Raw genomic sequence first — 20,954 nt, forward strand, 5'->3', positions numbered from 1 at the left:
GAGGATGAGGCAAAAATTGGTGGTAGAGAGAAGTTGATACTGATGGTATGCTGTGATATTGTATATCTAAAATAGAACTTTGTAAATCACGATCTTTTAATAATTAAAAAAATACCTAATAATTTCCTATAGTTGAGGAATTCAGGTACCAAGATCCAAGAGGTTAGAAGGTACTCAATGAAAAGAGACTCAAATAGCAAAACTTCAGGATATAATATAATCAGAATATCAAAAGCCAAAGATAGAATATTAAATGAAGCAAGACCAAAAACTAAATTTACATATAATGGAAAGCTGTAAGATTCACAGAAAATTTATCAAATGAAACTCTAAGTGAGAAGAAGCTAATGGAATATAGTAAATAAATAAATACATTCACCAAGAATACTGGATTGTTATGAGCAGAAAACAGTTTACAGAATTTATAGGCATGAAATCAGTTTTTGCAAGAAGCAGTGAAGGAATTTTTTTAAACAATAAACTGTCATCACATTTATTTTTTACTGAACCAGTTGGTATGGAGACAACAACTAACTCAGTATGCCTCTTAGGTTATCTCTTCTGTTATTTAAATGTGATTTTCTTCTTTTAAAAAATTTAATTAAAAACTGTGATTTACAACAGTATTTGTATAGTTAATTGAGTTTTAAATATACAATGTTCCCTTTAAATAAAAGACAATTTTTTCAACACTTTGTCATTAAGTATGCCATTCTCACAGTGCTTCTGGTGGCCTTCTGTGAGATTAACAAAAGTCTGTTTATTCCAAGTATGCTAAGAATTTTAAACTTTTGCAATAATTAAATTTTCAATTATATTGAATATCCCATGCCTATTCAGGTGATTTAATTGCAACAACATTTTTACTACTGTTCTCTTACTTATTAATGCAAATACTTAAGCATAGACCTTAAATAACATTTTCTAACATAAAACCTATACTCTTTTTAAGATAAAATGCAAGTTCATGCTTTTATATTCTACTCCTATTGTACCTAAAATTTAATGAGATTTCAAAATCTGTAATCTCAATAAAAATGGTAAACAAAGAGTAGGGTATAAAATCACATTAGGAACATCCTAATGGGATGTAGAAGAATAACATTACTCAGTTATTAACTCAGTGTTAATCTTTAGAAAATATCTATGATTTATATCATATTAATTTAAATCAAATATCATATTAATTGCTGTCACTTATTAGGAAAAGAAACAAAAAGCTTTTTTTTAAATTATTTTTAAATTATTATTATTATTTATTTATTTTATTATTTTTGTTACTTGCAAAAAGCAAATAACAAATTCAGTCTCCAGAGAGGTTTAGAACTTGAAATTTCTTCTTTGTAAAACAGAAGATATTAATACTAATTTTTATAGGAAGAAGTGGCCGCCAACTAGATAAGGAGATGTGCCTAAGCACTGCCAGTTGGAAGGCACAACCTGTAAAGGCCATTGAACTCACATGTGTTCTGAGGACTGGCATGCATGATTTGCAAGCTAGAACACTGAGTTTGATCCCCATCACTAAGTGGTTTCCCTGAACACCTCCAGGAGTGACCTTCAAACACCAAATTTGAAATAGCTGGGGATTTGAGGGACAATGGAGGGATAATAGTCAAGCAAAAAAGTAACTTTTTGTTTAATGATTATCTCTCTAGGAGCAAAACTGAGATTAACTAAGGGGTGGTAATGGAAGGGACTGCTTCCCGCCATACTTCACTGAGGGGGATGGTGTGCTGAATTGTATCCCTAAAGCATTAACAGTCAAATTTTTGTTACCAATGTTACTTCAGTAAAACTATGCAAGTGAATCAAATAGCAAAGATTATAATCTTGACGTTACCCCATGGAAGTTCTGATGACAGCATGGCCTGCGGTGGGAGAGATATCTCCATTTAACATTTTGAATGTAGTGGTTTTCCCAGCTCCATTTGCTCCTAGAAGTCCAAAGCACTAGGAGGAAAAATAAGTTAAATGACACAATAAAAATCATGAGTAAAAGTACTTTGGGGGGGGCAACTATGAGCTAATATCTTTTATTTATGACATTTACAAAGTTTTAATGCCATACAATTGAATAAAGGGATATTTTTGCAATTATAATGGAATTTTGAGTACTGTGATAATATCAGCATTAATTCACAAATGTGTGAATTAATAATGGAAATAAGAAACAAAGGGATAAAAAACTAAATGTTAACTATTACAATTGATGCTCAGAACTCATCTCATGCTGGTTCCTTAACGATGTTCTTTTGATGAGTATAATTTTTTCCTTAAAAATCTTATTAAGGAACTATAATTTACAAAACTATTTATAGTTTCAGAAATACAATGTTTCACACCAATCCCATCACCAGTGTCAACTTTCTTCAACATGACTCTTCTTAATCCCCCAGTCCACATCAATTTGTTTCCTTTCCTATCATTCTCAATTATATCATCTGACATTTGTCTTTCAAAAAAATGTAATAGGAACACACCAAAGGGTTAGTCTGTTTCATGTAGAGGCCTGATTGATATTTAACTTGGATGTGTGGTGCTCAGGTGTTGGTACTTAGGAGTACATAAGGGAACAAGGATTGAACTAGGAGCCTTTCTAATTGTAAACACATGCTATATTATCTGAGCTGTCTCTCTGACCCAAGTGTAATTTATCTAGTAGTCACATTATCAAATCATTACTTACCCCCATTTCACTTTACTATGTATTTTAAAGTACTTTATAAAAGTGTTCTCTACTCTTTTCTTTCTTTAATAAAGACTGAAGGCTAATCTTAATACTTGTTTTAAGGGGGTGTATACTGGGGAGATTGGTGGTGGGGAATGTGCACTGGTGAAGGGATGGGTGTTTGAACATTGTATGATTGTAACTCAAACAAGAAAGCTTATAACTGTATCTCATGGTGATTCAATAAAATAAAATTTAAAAAAGAAAAATAAAAAATGACTATACACTTTGATCTCATTCCAATTGTATCTTATATTCTATGTGAAAGTGGTCCTGTGTTTTCTTCTTTACCTACTATCTTCTAAATCTCTTACCTATAGAGTTTATGATAGAGGCTGTCTTTCTAACTCCTTCCAAAGCATGTTATTTTCTAGTTCCTCATGTTTGTGAAAATGACTGGTTTTGGAATCACTGTTGCCATGTTCTATCATAGGTATTCAATAGGTATTGATCATACATCTGGATACAGTCACATCCTTGAATTTCAGCCTGCTTCAATATCCATGTTTCCACCAACTTGACAAGATCTCTCCCACGATCTGATTCATGGACCCATCCTACTCCTTATCAATAATGCCCAACCTCATTCCTATAAAACAGGATACTTGAGCTTACTGCTCCAAGCTGCAGCACCATCAAAAAATACAAACTGCATGTATCTTTTAATTCTTTACCTAGGTATATATAAATTTACCTTTTAAATAAAGTTCACTTATACTGTCTGTTGTTCTCTCACCCTCCATCCCTCAGATAGTCCCAGGCTTAGAGTTGTAAGGTCTTATCATGCATGCCTTTTAAACATGCATTTCCTCATGCAATTGTATAGCACAGTATGATTTGATTTCCTACCAGGTGACTAATACTGAGATCTGGTGCATATTTTCATAATATGTCTCATCTACATGTTCTTTTAGAGCAATTCAGAAAGCTAAACTTTAGTGCTTATAAAATTCTAACAAGTAGATCCAAATATAAGGTTATAACAAACATCTTAGATAGATACCTAGATTTTTTTCTTATCAAATTTTCCAAGTTTCTCTCTGAACCATTAACTACAATCCATCAACATCAAACTAAAATTGATTTTTTAAGTAGCATAAAAATTAATATGATGGTAGGTAAAGGTAAAGGCCCTCCCACTGATCATCGATTTGCTCGAGCGGGCCCACTAACATCTCCATTGGAGACTTTGTTGTTACTGTGTTTGGCATATCGAATACATCACGGGGAGCTTGCCAGGCTCTGCCGTGTGGGCGAGATACTCTCGGTAACTTGCTGGGCTCTCTGAGTGGGGTGGAGGAATCGAACTCGGGTCGACCATGTTGGCTGCGTGCAAGGCAAACGCCCTACCGCTGTGCTTTATTAAAAATTTAACATGTTTGCCACTCAAAGCCTCTTTTGCAGACCACAACATCCAAAAGGAGAGAGAGAACACAAGGGATCGCCCTGCCACAGAGGCAGGGTGGGATGGGAGGGATGGGGGTGGGAGGGATATTATCCATCGTGGTGGAAAATGGGCACTGATGGAAGGATGGGTATTTGATCATTGTATAATCTAAACCCAAGCACAAAAAATTGTAAATCTACAACTGTACCTCATGGCGTTTTAAAAAAAATATATATATATATAAATTTAACCATGATCCTGAGAAATAGTACAGCAAGTAGAACATTTGTCTTTCACATGACCCAAACTGATTCAATCCCTGGCACACCATATGGTCCCCTGAGCACTTCCAGGAGGAATTCCTCAGTGCAGAGCCAGGAGTAAACCCTGAGTATCACCAGAAGTAACCCAAAAACAAAAAGAAAAAAGTTCAACATGAGCAACATTTACAAAAACTTCCTTGTGTACTGTCATATCCAATTCAACCACCACAATGCAAGATCTGTGAATATTCCAATAGTGATTTATATTAAACTTTATTCAAAATATGTTAATGCTGGAGCGATAGCACAGCGGGTAGGGTGTGGGCTGGAGCGATAGCACAGCGGGTAGGGCGTTTGCCTTACAAGCGGCCGACATGGCCGACCCGAGTTCGATTCCTCCGCCCCTCTCGGAGAGCCCGGCAAGCTACCGAGAGTATTCGATATGCCAGACACAGTAACAACAAAGTCTCCAATGGAGACGTTACTGGGCCCACTCGAGCAAATCGACGATCAACGGGAGGGCCTTTACCTTTACCTTTACCTTTACCAAAATATGTAAAGATCTATTCTCCCCTCATAGTCATAGTCAGTCAGTCAACATGTGGATGCCAATTAAACAAGGGTATAAACTGCTTTGCATTTCTTAGGTGTTTGGAACAATAAGAATGTGATTTTTATTTTTAAAATAAGTTAATTAAAGGTAATAATTTCCAGAACTGGTTTGCAACTATGAGTAAAGTACAAATCAAGAACAATTTATGTGACTTCTGACAGTTCTAATTGAACTTTTCTACAAGAATGAATGTTATAGTGAAAATAATTATGGCATCTGAGTGTTCTTCATATTCCCTTCCAGCATTTTCCAAGATTAATTATCTTGTAAAATTAATTATCTTAATTAATTAATTAATTTTTTGGGGAAAAGTCAAAGAATTGAAGTAGTTTTATAAATTAATTAGATTTGAAAAATTGTCACTGTCACTGTCACTGTCCTCCCGTTGTTCATCGATTTGCTCGAGTGGGCCCAGTAACATTGTGAGACTTGTTGTCACTGTGTTTGGCATATCAAATACATCACTGGTAGCTTGCCGGGCTTTGTCGTGTGGGCAAGATACTCTCGGTAGCTTGCCAGGATCATTCCATAGCCCAAACTATAATTAAAACTCTTCACAATACAAATATTTAAAAATATTGAAACAGAATAAACTTCATCAATCAGCAGAGTTTTCACTAGAGAAATAAATAATAGACTCTCTACTAAGATTCTGTTTCTCTTGATTTGACAGAAATTCCTGAAACATTGAGTATTTCTTATGTAAGATATTCTGAAAGTAACACAGACAGGTCAACAATTAAGGTCACACAGGGTTACAACAACAAAGGTAAAAATTGTAGCTTCTTTACCTCTCCTCTCCCTACGCCCAAACTAATATCCTGCACAGCAGTGGTCCTTTTCAGGAAGCCTTGGTAGCTCTTACTGAGGTTACATAAAACAAGGATGTCGCCCTCAGTTCTTCCTTTCAGCACTCTCATTTGTTCTTTCTCAACATCTATATCCTTAGAAGATGTGACTGTGCCTTGAAGGTTGGAGTGACCTCTGAGAAGAAATAGTCAGAGTAAATTTACACTTGGAAAAACAGGACCTCAAGAACCCAGAGAGAGAAAAAAAGCAGGTCTGTCAAAACAAAGTATCAGAGGCAGCAGCAGTTTCTTTCCATGTATTGGAGTTCTGCATCTTGAGCATTAGCCAGTAAGAGATTAAGAAAATGTGGTATGCCACAAATCAAAGAGCTGTCTTTTGAGTTTGTGAATCACAAATTAATGAAAAACTTATGAACTAATAGTCAAAAGAAAGTATCACAGAATTATTATAAGGAATTACTTGACCAAGCACTCAACAAATTGACCATTGAATAAAATATATTCTATCAATGTGTTAAAATATAAAAATCACATAGCATTCATTGAATTTAATAAAAACACTATATCACATGTATAACATACTTTATCAGAACTTTTAGATGAGCAGAAGTATAATTTTCAATGCCAATTTACTGAAAATATATAGGATGTTTCCATTTTAATACTTAAGATTTTCAATCATGCGTTTAAGTTTAATTAAATTTATATTTCTCTTACAAACTGTAATATACCAACAGTTTAACAATTAAATAGAGAGATCACCATCAGATCACTAACCAAACAGCATCAGTTTCCTGGTTTTGTAATTTGCTAATGTGACATAGTACATTATGATTTTATATTAGAAGACTGAGGTAATAAGAACATAGGAAATCTGTGTATTTTGTATTTCATCAATGACATTCAGTTATTTTAATATGAAATATATTCAAAATAAATTAAATACCCACAGAATTTCAGACATTCTATTATATTTTCATTGTATTATCTTTTTCATATATAAAGTTACTATTTAACCAAAATATAATTCACTCAATAGCATGTGTTTCTCCTGCTTCCAAGTTTGTACCCAAATTACCTACATTAGTGTATCTAACACTCTCCTCTTAGGGCTTATTTGGGAAGTTTTAGAAATAACCTGTTTGTTCCAATTAATAAAAATGTCTTTTGGGGCTGGAGCAATAGCACAGTGGGTAGGGCGTTTGCCTTGCACATGGCTGACCCGGGTTCGATTCTCAGCATCCCTTATGATCCCCTGACCACCGCCAGGGTTAATTCCTGAGTGCAGAGCCAGGAGTGACCCCTGTTCATGGTGAGGTGTGACCCAAAAAGCAATAAATAAATAAATATGTTTTTTTTATTTTGTGTGACTCAAATATGAGCGTTTGTTTAATGCCAAATCACCCATGGGACAATTTAATGAGGTTCCTTCTTTAAATGGTGTGTTAGGCCATATACAACAATGCTCAGAGATTTTCCCTGGCTCTGTGCTCAGCTCTTACTCATAGCAGTGGTCACAGGACCATATTAGGTGCTAGTGATCAAAATGGTGTCACTCATATGCAAGCAAGTGCCTTACACACTGTGCTATCTCTCCGGCAAGAGGTTCCTTCTTGTTAAGCTTTTAAAATATATTACTACATTCTTAAACTTTTCTCAGAAATGTGCTAGTTAGCCATCTTCCCACTGACAACCCCAAGTGACATCTATATTAAAGAGAAATAATTCTTATGGGTATTAAGGGTTAGCAATACTTCTCAGAGCATCAACACAACTGATATAAGAAAAGAAGTACTCTCCTAGACCTGCCAGTATTCAGGTACAGAAAACATAGTCCAGCTCAAGCCAGAGAGATAATGTGTAAGATCTTTCCCAAATCTACATAACCTGGTGTTATTTGGCCAGGGCTTAGATTCTGAGACCTGAATGCTTCACAATCAGTCAATGGCCAACACAAAGGCATGTTTTCAGTTTTGTTGACTCTGTGAAAATATGAGATTTAAGCTGCAACACTGAAACTTTGTAATGTGCTAGTCCACTTGATAAGCAGGGATGCGGTATGGATTGGGATGGGGAGAGAATATGGGAACACTGGTGGAAAAATGTTGACATTGGTGGTGGGATCAGTATTGAAATATTATAATGCCTAAAACACAATTATCAATAACTTGAAATCACAGTTTCTTAATTTAAAAAAAGCAGAAATAAAGAAAAAGAAATACTTGGGGGGCGAGTGATAGTACAGCAGGTAGGGCATTTGCCTTGCACAAGGTCTACCCAGGTTCCATCTCGGCATCCTATATGGTTCCTTGATCACTTCCAGGAGTAATTCCTGAGTGCAGAGCCACTGAGCCTCACTGGTTGTGAACCATAAAGCCAAGAAAGAAGGAAGGAAGGAAGGAAGGAAGGAAGGAAGGAAGGAAGGAAGGAAGGAAGGAAGGAAGGAAGGGAGGGAATAGCCTATCTCCCCAACCCTCACCATCTAAACTACTCAAAAAAGAAACACACACACACAGACACACACACACACACTTTTGACATAATCCTCATTATAACAGTTATCAATAAGAATGTGGCACAAAATCAAAGTTTAAATTAGAATTACTTTGTGCTATAAATTTCACAGTGACACAACAATGAATGCTATTTACCGTGGATAAATAGAGACATAATTCTAAATTCAGATTTAATTTATACATTACAAAATGAAGGCAATTCAAAAAAGTCTTCTTTTTAAGGAAAATCTATTGAGATGCTGCAAGAAAATGGAATACTCTAAAGGAAAGAATCTTAATAGGTTTAACATGGATTAAAGTGGGGGGATCAATTGAAAACCAATGATGCTTGAAAGAAACTTCAGCCATCTTTTTAAAATTAAGTCAGGTATTAGAAATCTTCAGTTACGGTGGCCTATTCAAGAGAGTGTGGTATTTTTACATTTTTTTTCAGATCAATTTTGTAATTTGACAGAATTAAAGAAATTACAAAGGAAATGTGCCATGAATAACCAAATAATAATAATAATACATGTATAACTTTTAATAGGCTCTCTAGTTACATGATACTAATTAATATTATTAGAGAGTACATTTCACAGTTTAATTAGTGGGAAACAGACAGCACTTGGAAGGAACAGGTCAATGAATTTAGGTCATAGTGAAACACAGAAAGTAAATTACTTATTTCTGTTTGTTAATAGGTATTATATAGCAATAACATTTAACATCTTTGCAAAGATATCTTAAGTTCTACTCAGAATAGAAAAAAATGACTAGATGTGTTGAGATAAGCTATGCTATATGTAGACAAATATATACGCATCTATGTAATAGTATATTAAGAAACACAATGTATCTCTCTTATCCTAACACCATGATTTGGCAAAGAGCAGATTGTTATCAGCATTAAATTTTCATATACTCCAGATCTAGGAGATGATGACACTGTATCATTAAATAAGCTATTCTATTCTAAGACATCAATTCAATTCATCCTAGGTGCTGCAATAAAAGTAAATAGGAATGTGAGAAGATTAAAATAGAAAATTTAAACAACTAATTTTTATATCACAACTGGATACTTTATCTTTTGTCTTAGGTGTTGATTGTTCAACCAATCAAAAAGAGAAGCATAAGATCTTAACTCATTGGAAGTGTTGCAGAATACCAGTGAGGCATAGTTTTTGTCTTTTAACTAACATATAAGAGTTTTCTCTCCACTTTATATTAAAAAGTTTACTTAAAATTTGCTTATTAAAAAGTATATTTAAAAGTTACCTTGACCTCTGCAGAAGGTCCCAGTGAAGCAGAATTCTTAAGATGAGGAAAATGGTGCCTTGTAAAACCAGTTGTATATATATCCATCCCAAGAAATTCATCTCAAAGGGACTAACATAGGAATCCAGGCCAAAATTATGGGTCAAGTCATATTTGATCTGATTATAACAGAGTTCAATTAATCCCTGACCCAGACAGAACTGAGGGAAAATTGTAAAGACCCACTTGAGTACTTCATAGATGTTCTGCAAATTCTGTATAATAAAAGAAAGATAAAAAGAGAATAAAATAAATTAAAAGTTTGTCTGAACTTCCACTTCTCATTACTGTCCCCAGTATTCTAGGTTTTCTTTATGCCTTTACTCAGTGTCATTAAATAAAGGGTTATTGTGGAGTCTTAAGATCAAATGTTTTTACTTTCTAAGATTTGGGACTTGCTTATAATCCCTAATCCCTTTTTACCAATAATTTCTCCCCTGGATGTAATTTTTCTTATTCTGGATGTATTTTTATATATATTTAATTATATAATGGAAATGTTTATCCTTAGTCTGTCCCACAATTGTGTTCTGAAAGGAAAAATCAGTTATCTGCTTTCACAGATTTGCAACTATATAGGAATTTAACTTCTGTTTGGATTATACCTCAATTATATGTATTATACATTAGCTATATGTACTATAGTTGATACTAAGTAAAGCTTTATATAGTTAATACTTTACAAAATGAGACTTTGGGGATTGTGGGAATAAAATCAATCTGTTCTTATTGTGAGAAGGACATGAATTTTGCATGGGCAGTGGTGAAGTACTATGGAAATTAGATGTTACTTCCCATTCATATGTAAAACCCTACACCCTACTGTAGGGTTTTGATATAATGGATGGTGGGGCTTTGGAAAACCATTGGGTTTTAATGAGATCATAAAGGTAGAGACCCAAGATTGAATTAATCTCCTTCTTTAACCAAAGATAAACCGTTGTTTTGTCTCTTTGCCATGTGATTCTGCATTGAGAAGGCAATAGTCTTCAACCTAGAGTAATCATCAAAAATAATGATTTTCAGACTTCCAACTTTTATTATTGTGTAAAAATATGTTGCTTAGACTATCTGTATTGCTCTGTTATAGCATCACAAACTAAGGCACATAGATTATATTAATAATCAAAAGATATTAATATTCAAATCAGTGGTCAATAGAAATTATGACTATTAGTATGTAAAATACAGAATCCATAATAACTACTTACCATGTGGTAAATGTTAAGCATATGTTATAATCATTAAACCTTAGAAACATTATAAGAATGAATATGAGAGGGACTAGAAAGAGATGAAATAGGAAACAATTTTAATATGTTTCTGTATATGGCAGGTTACATATTTCAACAATACAACTTCAACATTCAGAGACACAAAAACAGTGTGTTCTGGTGAGAACTTGGGGATGCATGCTTTGTATTCACAAGACCCTAAAGTGGATGCCTGGCACTGCATGCCCTTTCCGTAGCACCACCATGTATAAATTTATTTTTATTAGTGAATTAAAAAAATGAGGCGCAGTTGTAGACTTAAAAACTTTCAAAACTTTAGTGCTTGGGTTTCAGTTATATAATGATCGAGTACCCATCCGTCCATCAGTGCCCATTCTACACCACCCATGATCCCAGTAGCCCACCCACCACCCCATCTCATAATCCCCCCCCCCCCCAGCAACCTGCCTCTGTGACAGGGCATTCCTTTTTGCTCTTTCTTTCCTTTAGAATGTTGTAGTTTGTAATAGAGGTATTGAGTAGCCATAGTGTTGGGTCTATAGTCTACTTTCAGCACACATCTCACATCCCGAGCGAATCCTCCAAACATCCTTTACTTGGTGTTCCCTTCAATATCTGGTGGGAATGCTGACTGGTTCAGCCCTTTTGGAAAACAGTATGAACTATTCTCAAAAAATTAGAAATTGAGCTTCCATTTGACTTAGCAAGACCACTCCTGGGAATATATTCCGGAGAGGTAAAAAAAGTACAGTCGAAATGACATCTGCACTTCTACGTTGATTGCGGCACTGTTCAAAATAGCCAAAATTTGGGAAAAAAACTGAGTGCCCAAAAACAGATGATTAGTTAAAGAATCTTTGGTACATCTACACAATAGAATACTATGTAGCTGTTAGAAAAGATGAAGTCATGAAATTTACATACAAGTGGTTCTACATCGAAAGTATGCTAAGTGAAATGAGTCAGAAAGAAAGGGACAGACACAGAAAGACTGCACTCATCTGGGAAATATAAAGTAACAGAATGGGAGTTGAACAACAAGAATAGTTGAGATAAGTACCAGGAGGTCTGCTCCACGGCTTGGAAGGCAGCACGATGTATAGTTTGTTTGTTTTTTTTTTAAATTTTTATTAGTGAAACACCATGAGGTACAGTTGTAGACTTACAAATTTTTGTGCCTGGGTTTCAGTTATACAATGATCAAGTACCCATCCCTCCACCGGAGCCCATTTTCCACCACCACGGGTCCCAGTATCCCTTCTACCCCCATCCCTCCCATCCCACCCTGCCTCTGTGGCAGGGCATTCTCTTTTGTTCTCTCTCTCCTTTTGGGTGTTGTGGTTTGCAAAAGAGGCATTGCATGGCAATCATGTTTGGTCTATAGTCTATTTTCAGCATGCTTCTCCCATGCTGGGAGGATCCTCCCAAAACCCTTTATTTGGTGCTCCCTTCTCTATCTTAGCTCCCTTTTCCCTTAGGCCTGTGAGCACTGCCTGATGTATCCTTGGTTGTTCCCAGAAACACTAAAGCTGAGCAGTACCACTCAGTGCTTGGTCTAAGTGCTAAACTAACAGGCATTGTTTGGCTAAATATTTATCACTAGAAATGGTGTCTTGATATCCTGAGCATTCTTTGGAAGGACCTCTCCAAAAAATAATAAACATCTTTCATGAATCGTATTATTAAATTTATCATACAGTTTTAAGGAGTGATAGCACATTGGTAAGGCGTTTGCCTTGCACAAAGCCAACATGGCCGACCCGAGTTCAATTCCTCCGCCCCTCTCGGAGAGCCCGGCAAGCTACCGCGAGTATCTCGCCCGCACGGCAGAGCCTGGCAAGCTCCCCGTGACGTATTCGATATGCCAAACACAGTAACAACAAAGTCTCCAATGGAGATGTTACTGGGCCTGCTCGAGCAAATTGATGATCAACAGGAGGGCCTTTGTATAGTTTATTTTGTAACTATATTAATTTTAATTTTTATCATTTTAACTGGTTTTTAAATTAAATATATATAATTCTGGTCTTCTTCCTCCCCCAGGTCAGTCGATATTCAAACCCAGGACTTGGCTTTCTCCATGTACACACTCCAGGCATCCTCTAGGACCATGGGAATCTCACCATCTCTGAGCCTCTTCCTGTTCCATCCCAACGCTATGCCTGGTCTTTTTCCTCCCCCAGCTCAGTCAGTATTCAAACCTGGGTCTTGGCTTTCCCTGCATCAGTAATTCACTCATACACAGCAATCTAATTTAACATCGCAGTCTCCATACCTCCACACCAACATGAAGAAACAACGCAAATCCCCACCACGAGGGGAGGACGATGAAAAGAGTCCGGAAGCCTCTGTAGGTGCTATTCACCTAAGGGACTTCTCTGAGAAAGAATTCATATATGAAGTAATGAAGATGTTCAATGAACTCAATGACACAGTGAGACAGATATCAGGTAATTAAAGAGGATATGAAAGAAACAATCAAGAAAATATGGGAAGAAATGAGAGCAGAAATTGAAAAGCTATGCAGAAAAACTGTCACGAATAAAATATTTGGTAGATGAAATAAAAAACTCACTCTGTGCCCTCTACAGTAGAATGGCCACAGCTGAAGACAGAATCAGGAAGCTGGAAGATCAGCTGCATGAAACCAATAGGCAACAATAAACAATGGCAAGAGAACTCAAAATAGTTCTAGAGCGAATCAGAGTCCTAGGAGATGATTCCAAGAGGAACAACATTAGAATCATTGGACCACAAGAAGGTCAGGGCAAGAATCCCAGTGAAAAAGCCACGGTTAAACAAAACATTGCTGAAAAGTTCCCAGAGATGGACAATGCCATTCAGATTTAAGGAGCCCGAAGGGTGCCAGCTAAAAGAGACCCTAACAAAAGCACTCCAAGACATATCACAGTTAGAATAATAAATGCAGGGGATAGAGACACAATACTAAAAGCAGCAAGGTCAAAGAAAGAAATCACATACAAAGCCGCTTCCCTTAGATTCACAGCAGACCTATCAGAGGAACCCTCCAAGCCCGAAGGCAACGGTGGGAAAAAACTCACTGAAATGAACGCTTCACCAAGAATACTCTATCCAGCTAAACTCTCTTGACTTCACAGCTCAAGACCTTAGAAAAGGATCAACAGAAAGAGCCCAAATCAGGCAGAAGGAAAGAGATCATAAAACTTAGAGCAGAAATCAACGACATGGAAACCAAAGAAACAATCTGAAAGATCAGTGAAACCAAGAACTGGTTCTTCCAGAAAATAAACAAGATAGATAAAGCACTGGCAACACTCACAAAGAAACAGAGAGAGCGAACCCTAATAAAGCGAATCAGAAATGGGAAGGGGGATATCACAACAGAAACCAAAGAAATTCAAAAGATCATCAGAGACTAATTTGAAAGTCTGTATGCCACAAAACAAGAGAACCTAGAAGAAATGGATAAATTCCTGGATTTCTATCATCTCCCAAAGCTGAATCAAGAAGATCTAGAGTACCTGAATAGACCTATTAACATCAAGGAAATTGAAACTGTAATCAAAATTTTTCCCAAAAACAAAAGCCCAGGTCCAGATGGATTCACTAACGAATTTTTCCAAACATTTAAAGAGGACCTATTTCCATTTTTTCTCAAGCTTTTCAAGGAAATTGAAGAAACAGAAACTCTCCCAACAGTTTCTACAAAGCCCATATCTCTGTAATACCAAAAGGAAACAAAGACACCACAAGAAAAGAAAACTTCCGGCCAATATCCCTGAGGAACACAGATGCGAAGATTCTCAACAGGATATTAGCAAATAGAATTCAACAACTCATAAAAAGCTCATACACTATGACCAAGTGGGATTCATTCCAGGGATGCAAGGATGGTTTAACATTTGTCAATCAATCAACATAAACAATCATATCAACAAAAGAAAAGATAAAATCCATATAATTATATCAATGGATGCAGAGAAAGCATTTGAAAAGATACTTGATCACTTGACTTCCTGTTAATCAGCGATTTGCTCGAGCGGGGACCACTAATGTCTCCATTTGTCCCTGTCTCGTGCTAGTGTAGCCCAATGGCATCTGTTCGCTCTAGGAACATGAAGAGCCTCAGACTGATCGTTCATGATCTTGATGAAGAAGTCTGACCATCTGGTAGGTGGGCGGCCACGTGGTCTTTTGACATCCTGTGTAATCCAGTCAATAACAGTTCTAGTCCAGCAGTTGTCTTTAAATCTCACTAAGTGACCAGCCCATCTGATTTTTGACACCTTGGCAAGTGAGACAGCATCCCTGATTCTTGATCATTAACAGAGGTTGGAACTCTGGAATCTTTCTCTTATTTGAGTGAAACGTGATATTCCAAGCATAGCTCTTTCAATTCCTCTTTGGGAGACCCGAATAGCGTTCTCATCCTGTTTGCATAGGACCCAGGTCTCTGAGGCGTATGTTAATGCAGGAAGAACAGTGGAATCAAAGAGATGTGCCTGGAGTCAGAGGTTCTTTGTCATCTTAGCTATTTCATCAATGCTTTTTAAGGCGTTCCAAGCCGCTCTCTTGCTCCTGTACAGCTCGGGTGCCAGGTCATTTGTCATGGTGACTTCTCAACCGAGGTACACATAGTTGTTGCATTCGGAGATGGTCGTTCCATTGAGAGCGAATGGGGTGTCAGGAACAAGGATGTTTCTCATAAACATTGTCTTCATAAGATTCAGCTGTAGTCCGGCCTTTCCACACTCATGGTTGAAGTCGGCCAGCATTTGTGCCTCTTGGCTTATGTTTAGTGTTATTAGAACAATGTCATCAGCAAAGCCAAGGTGGTGTAGTTGCCAACCATCTATCTTCACTCCCATTCCTTCCCATTCCAGTCATCGCATGATGTTCTCGAGGGTGGCACTGAAGAGTTTTGGTGAAATGGTATCACCCTACCGAACCCCTCTCTTGACATCAATGATTATTTCTTTGTAGAATGGTGAGATCCTGGTAGTGAATCCGTAATACAGTTCATGGAGGATCTTGATGTATTGAGCTTGAATGCCCTGATTAGCTAGGGCATCAATGACCACTTCCGTCTCAACAGAATCAAAGGCCTACTTTAAATCAATGAACGTTAGACAGAGTGGCATCTTGAACTCCCGAGAAACCTCAATGAGCTTGGTTATCATTTGAATATGGTCGATGGTGCTGAAACCTTTGCGGAACCTGGCTTGCTCGCATGGTTGTCCTTTATCTAGTGTTCTGCCAATCCTATTAAGGATGACTCGAGTGAACAATGGATGTTTAGGATGACTTGTAGATGACAGACAATAGGCAGATTGGGAGATAGTTGCCAATGTCATGGATGTCTCCTTTCTTGTACAGTAGTACAGTCCTGCTGGTTTTCCATTGGGATGAAACCTTGCATTCAGACAGGTAGCACGTGTAGAGCCGAGTCAGCATATCAGATACATCCATTGAGGACCTGATGGTACAAGCGTGGAAGATCAAGTACAACATCATTGGTCTGACCGAGACAAGAAGGCACCAATCTCATCATGCCATTTTGACACTGGAAAAGTATTGTTCCTTGGAACATGTGATTAAAGAGGTGTCAGAGGAGTCCGTGTCTTTGTCAACACAAACTTGGCCATGAGCATTGATTCATTCAAATGCTTAACAACCTGAATCAGACGTTTACATTTGAATAGATGTGGCTCAATGCCAGCAGTTTCTATCTTCATTGTCTACGCATCAACATCTAATTATGATGAAGGAGAAATTGAGAAGTTTTACAAGGAGCTGGAGAAATTCTATAAAGAAGACCACACCTTCTACAAGATCATTGTGGGTGATTTTAAAGTCAAGATAGGACCGAGAAGATCAGCCGAAGAACTTCACATTGGGACCCATGGCCTTGAATGGAACGAACAGGGTGAGAGACTGTCTGAGTTCATCATGTCAACCAAGACCATCCATGGTAACTCACAGTTCCAGAAGGCCAAATCTAAATGTTGGACATGGGAGTCTCCCGGTGGACGATTCCACAACAAAATAGACCACATCATATTCAATCGACGGTTTTGCCTGACCAATGTCGCTGTTGTCCCAAAATTCCTAACAGGGTCGGACCACCGTCTCCTTCGTGCAAAATTCTACTTCACAGAGCGGGTAAAAAGGGCTGCAAAGTTTAAAAAGAGAACTCCCAGAATGCCCACCAACTGGGAGCTCTTTGGCACTATTGCAGCAACATGGGAATATGCCACTGTTGACAACATTGACGAGGAATATGATCGACTGGTTCAGCACCTCCATGATTGTGCGAGGAATGCCAAGAGAGAGATAGCCACAAAAAAAGCCTGTCTTCGAAAACTCTTGAGCTTATTTGCCAACGAGATTTGGCGCATGCCTCAGGCAACCACAAGCAAACGTCTGAGCTCGCAAAGCAGTGTAGAGATGCGATCAGGGAAGAACTCAAAGAGAGAAGAGCATAAGTGCTGGTAGATGTGGCAGAAGCCGGGAAAAGTATTCGTAACACCCGCCTGTCCTTTGCCAACTACAAGACCAAGATGACTTCCCTCCAACGTCTTGATGGATCTATCACATCCTCCAGAACGGCAGTGGAGAAGATTATCCATGACTTCTACTCAAATCTCTTCGATAGCCATGTCCACTTGCAGACATACCAAATTCCACAGGATGGATATGTCGTTCCCAATGTTCTCCCTTCCAACATCCGACATGCCATTTCATCAGTAAAGAAACGAACAGCACCTGGCCCAAACAAGGTCAGACCTGAACACCTGAAGAACGTGCCGTCAGTACTCATCAATACGCTGGCTCAGCTCTTCACACGCTACCTGTCTGAATGCAAGGTTGAAAAGATATAGCACCCGTTTATGATGAAAACCCTCACCAAAATGGGCATAGAGGGGACTTTCCTCAATACAGTTAAAGCCATCTACCACAAGCCTATAGCAAGTATCATCCTCAATGGGGAAAAACTGAGAGCCTTCCACCTAAGATCAGATGTGAGGCAAGGATGCCCACTCTCTCCACTGCTGTTCAATGTAATACTGGAAGTACTCACAATAGCAGTTAGGCAAGAAAAGGATATTAAGAGCATTCAGGTAGGAAAGGAAGAAATCAAGCTCTTACTATTCACAGATGATATGATACTATACTTAGAGAACCCTAAAACCTCTACCAAGAAACTCCTAGAAATAATAAACTTGTATAGAAAAATTGCAGGCTATAAAATCAATACTCAAAAGTCCATGGCTTTCCTATATGCAAATAATGAGAGAGAAGAGGGCTGGAGCAATAGCACAGCGGTAGGGCATTTGCCTTACAAGCAGCCAACATGGCCAACCCGAGTTCAATTCCTCCACCCCTCTCGGAGAGCCCGGCAAACTACTGAGAGTATCTCGCCACACGGTAGAGCCTGGCAAGCTACCCGTGATGTATTCGATATGCCAAACACAGTAACATCAAGTCTCATGAATGAGAAGTTACTGGGCCCGCTCGAGCAAAATCAATGAACAATGGGAGGACCGTGACCGTAAGAGAGAAGAAACTGACATGAAAAATCAATCTCTTTCACAACTGTGCCCCAGAAAATCAAGTACCTGGGAACCCGCTTAACTAAGGAAGTAAAAGACCTGTCCAAAGAAAACTATAAAACGCTACTTCAGGAAATAAAAGAGGACATGAGAAAATGGAAAGATTTTCTTTTTCTGCCTATGTCTATCATTTTCTGCCTATGGATCGTGAGAATTAACATTGTCAAAATTGCAATACTCCCCAAAGAATTGTACAAATTCAATATGATCCCTACAACAATACCCATGACATTCTTCAAAGAAATGGAGCAAACACTCCTGAAATTCATATGGAAAAATAAACAATAGCTAAATCAATTCTTGGGAAAAAGAAAATTGGAGGAATCAACCTCCCTAAGTTCAAACTCTACTACAAATCAGTAATACTTAAAACAGCATGGTACTGGAACAAAGGCAGAGCTGAAGACCAATGGAACAGGGTGGAATATACTGAAATCTCCCCCCAAACATATGATCATCTAATCTTTGATAAGGAAGCAAGAAATGTGAAGTAGAGCAAGGAACAACTGGTGTTTAACAACTGGAGCTGGCAAAACTGGACAGCTACATGCAACATAATGGGCTCCGATCTCTGCCTAACACCATGTACAAGAGTAAGATCAAAATGGATTAATGACCTCCACATCAGACCAGAATCCATAAGGTACATTAAAGACAAGGTTGGCAAATCCCTCCATGACATTGAAACTAATGATATCTTCAAAGACGTCAAGCCACTGCCCAAGCAAGTGAAAACAGAGATAGACAAATGGGACTATCTTTAACTAAGAAGCTTCTACATCACAAAAGATACAGTAACCAAAATACAAAGACAGTCTACAGAATGGGAAAGGATATTCACCCAATACCCATCTGACAAGGGGTTGATATCAAGGATATACAAAGCACTGGTTGAACTCCACAGGAAGAAAACATCCAACCCCCATCAAAAAATGGGGCAACAAAATGAACAGAAACTTTCCCAAATAAGAAATCTGAATGGCAAAAAGGCACAAGAGAAATTTCTCTACATCATTAATCATCAGGGAGATGCAGATCAAAACAACAATGAGGTACCATCTCACACCAGAGAGACTGGTCCACATCCAAAAGAACAAAAGTAACCAGTGTTGGTGCGGATATGGCGAGAAAGGGTCCCTCTTTCAGGTGGGAATGAGGGTGGTGGAATGCAGACTGTTTCAGCCCTTTTGGAAAACAGTATGGACGATTCTCAAAAAATTAGAAATTGAGCTCCCATTTGACCAAGCAATTCCACTCTGGGAATATACTAGAGATGTTGATATGACATCTGCACTCTTCATTGCCGCACTCTTCACAATATCCCAACTGGAAAAAACTCGAGTGCCCGAGAAGAGATGACTGGTTAAAGAAACCTTGGTATATCTACACAATGGAATACTATGTAGCTTTTAGAAAAGATAGTCATGAACTTTGCATGCAATTGGTACTACATGGAAAGTATCATTCTAAGGGATGGGTACTCGATAACTCTATAACTGAAACCCAAGCACAAAAATTTGTAAGGCTACAACTGTTACTTCGTGGTGTTTCATGAATAAAAATTAAATATATAAATATATACATATATGTTTTCTTGATTATACTTAATTCTACAAAGTGCCAAGAGTTAACTATCTTTGCCGATGAAGAAACAAAAAGTAGAGGTTAATTCTGTGTCAAAGTCACATTGTAGAGGATGGAGTGATAGCACAGCTGGTAGGATATTTGCCTTGCATGCAGCCAACCCAGGTTTGAGTCCCAGAATCCCATATTGTCCTCCAAGCACCTCGAGGAGTAATTCCTGAGTGCCTGAGCCAGGAGTAACCACTGTGCATCGCTGAGTGTGACCGAAAAAGCCAAAAACAAACAAACAAAAAAAAGGGCCTAAACTAAATGCAGTCTTTCTGGCTCAGGAATTAGTATCATCATATTTGGAGAAAATTCACTGAATATAATTCATTAATCTATTGTTTATACCCAAAGGAGCTACTTTTTAAAGTAAGAAGTCATAAAATTGACTTCCTGCTTTACCATGTATTAGTTATGATTACCACTTAATAGGGTTGGAGCGATAGCACAGCGGGTAGGGCGTTTGTCTTGCATGTGGCCGACCCAAGAAACCTGGGTTTGATTCCTCCACCCCTCTTGGGAAGCCCAGCAAGCTACCAAGAATATCTTGTTCTCAAGGCAAAGCCTGGCAAGCTACCTGTCATGTATTCTATATGCCAAACACAGTAACAACAAGTCTCACAATGGAGACATTATTGGGCGCACTCTAGCAAATCGATGAACAACGGGAGGACAGTGCTACAGGACAGTGCTACAGTGATACTAGTTACAATTCAGAAAAGGAATATGTAGCTTTTAACCCAGGAAATAATAAAGCAGCATACTTCTGATGATAACTTTGGATCTGTTTTTTAAGTTTAGGCAAGTCTGTTCACTTGTATACAATATTGGACTAGGTCATGGTCATGGATCTCCTGTTGTTCATGGATTTGCTCCA

At 37.8% G+C, this 20,954-nt stretch overlaps 1 protein-coding gene across 1 annotated transcript in view; it reads right to left on the reverse strand.

The window, feature by feature from the left end:
* Positions 1–20,954, reverse strand: part of ABCA13 (ATP binding cassette subfamily A member 13) — a 461,928-nt gene that overhangs the window by 51,239 nt on the left and 389,735 nt on the right. Inside the window, exons 52-54 of the mRNA XM_056138421.1 lie at positions 9,580–9,833; positions 5,786–5,978; positions 1,844–1,953 (exon numbers count right to left, since the gene is read on the reverse strand). Of these exons, the coding sequence (XP_055994396.1) occupies positions 1,844–1,953; positions 5,786–5,978; positions 9,580–9,833 (557 nt within the window). The remainder of the gene's footprint in view (positions 1–1,843; positions 1,954–5,785; positions 5,979–9,579; positions 9,834–20,954) is intronic.

Source organism: Sorex fumeus, unplaced genomic scaffold, assembly GCF_029834395.1.
Source record: "Sorex fumeus unplaced genomic scaffold, SorFum_2.1 ptg000128l, whole genome shotgun sequence".
Lineage (NCBI taxonomy): Eukaryota > Metazoa > Chordata > Mammalia > Eulipotyphla > Soricidae > Sorex > Sorex fumeus.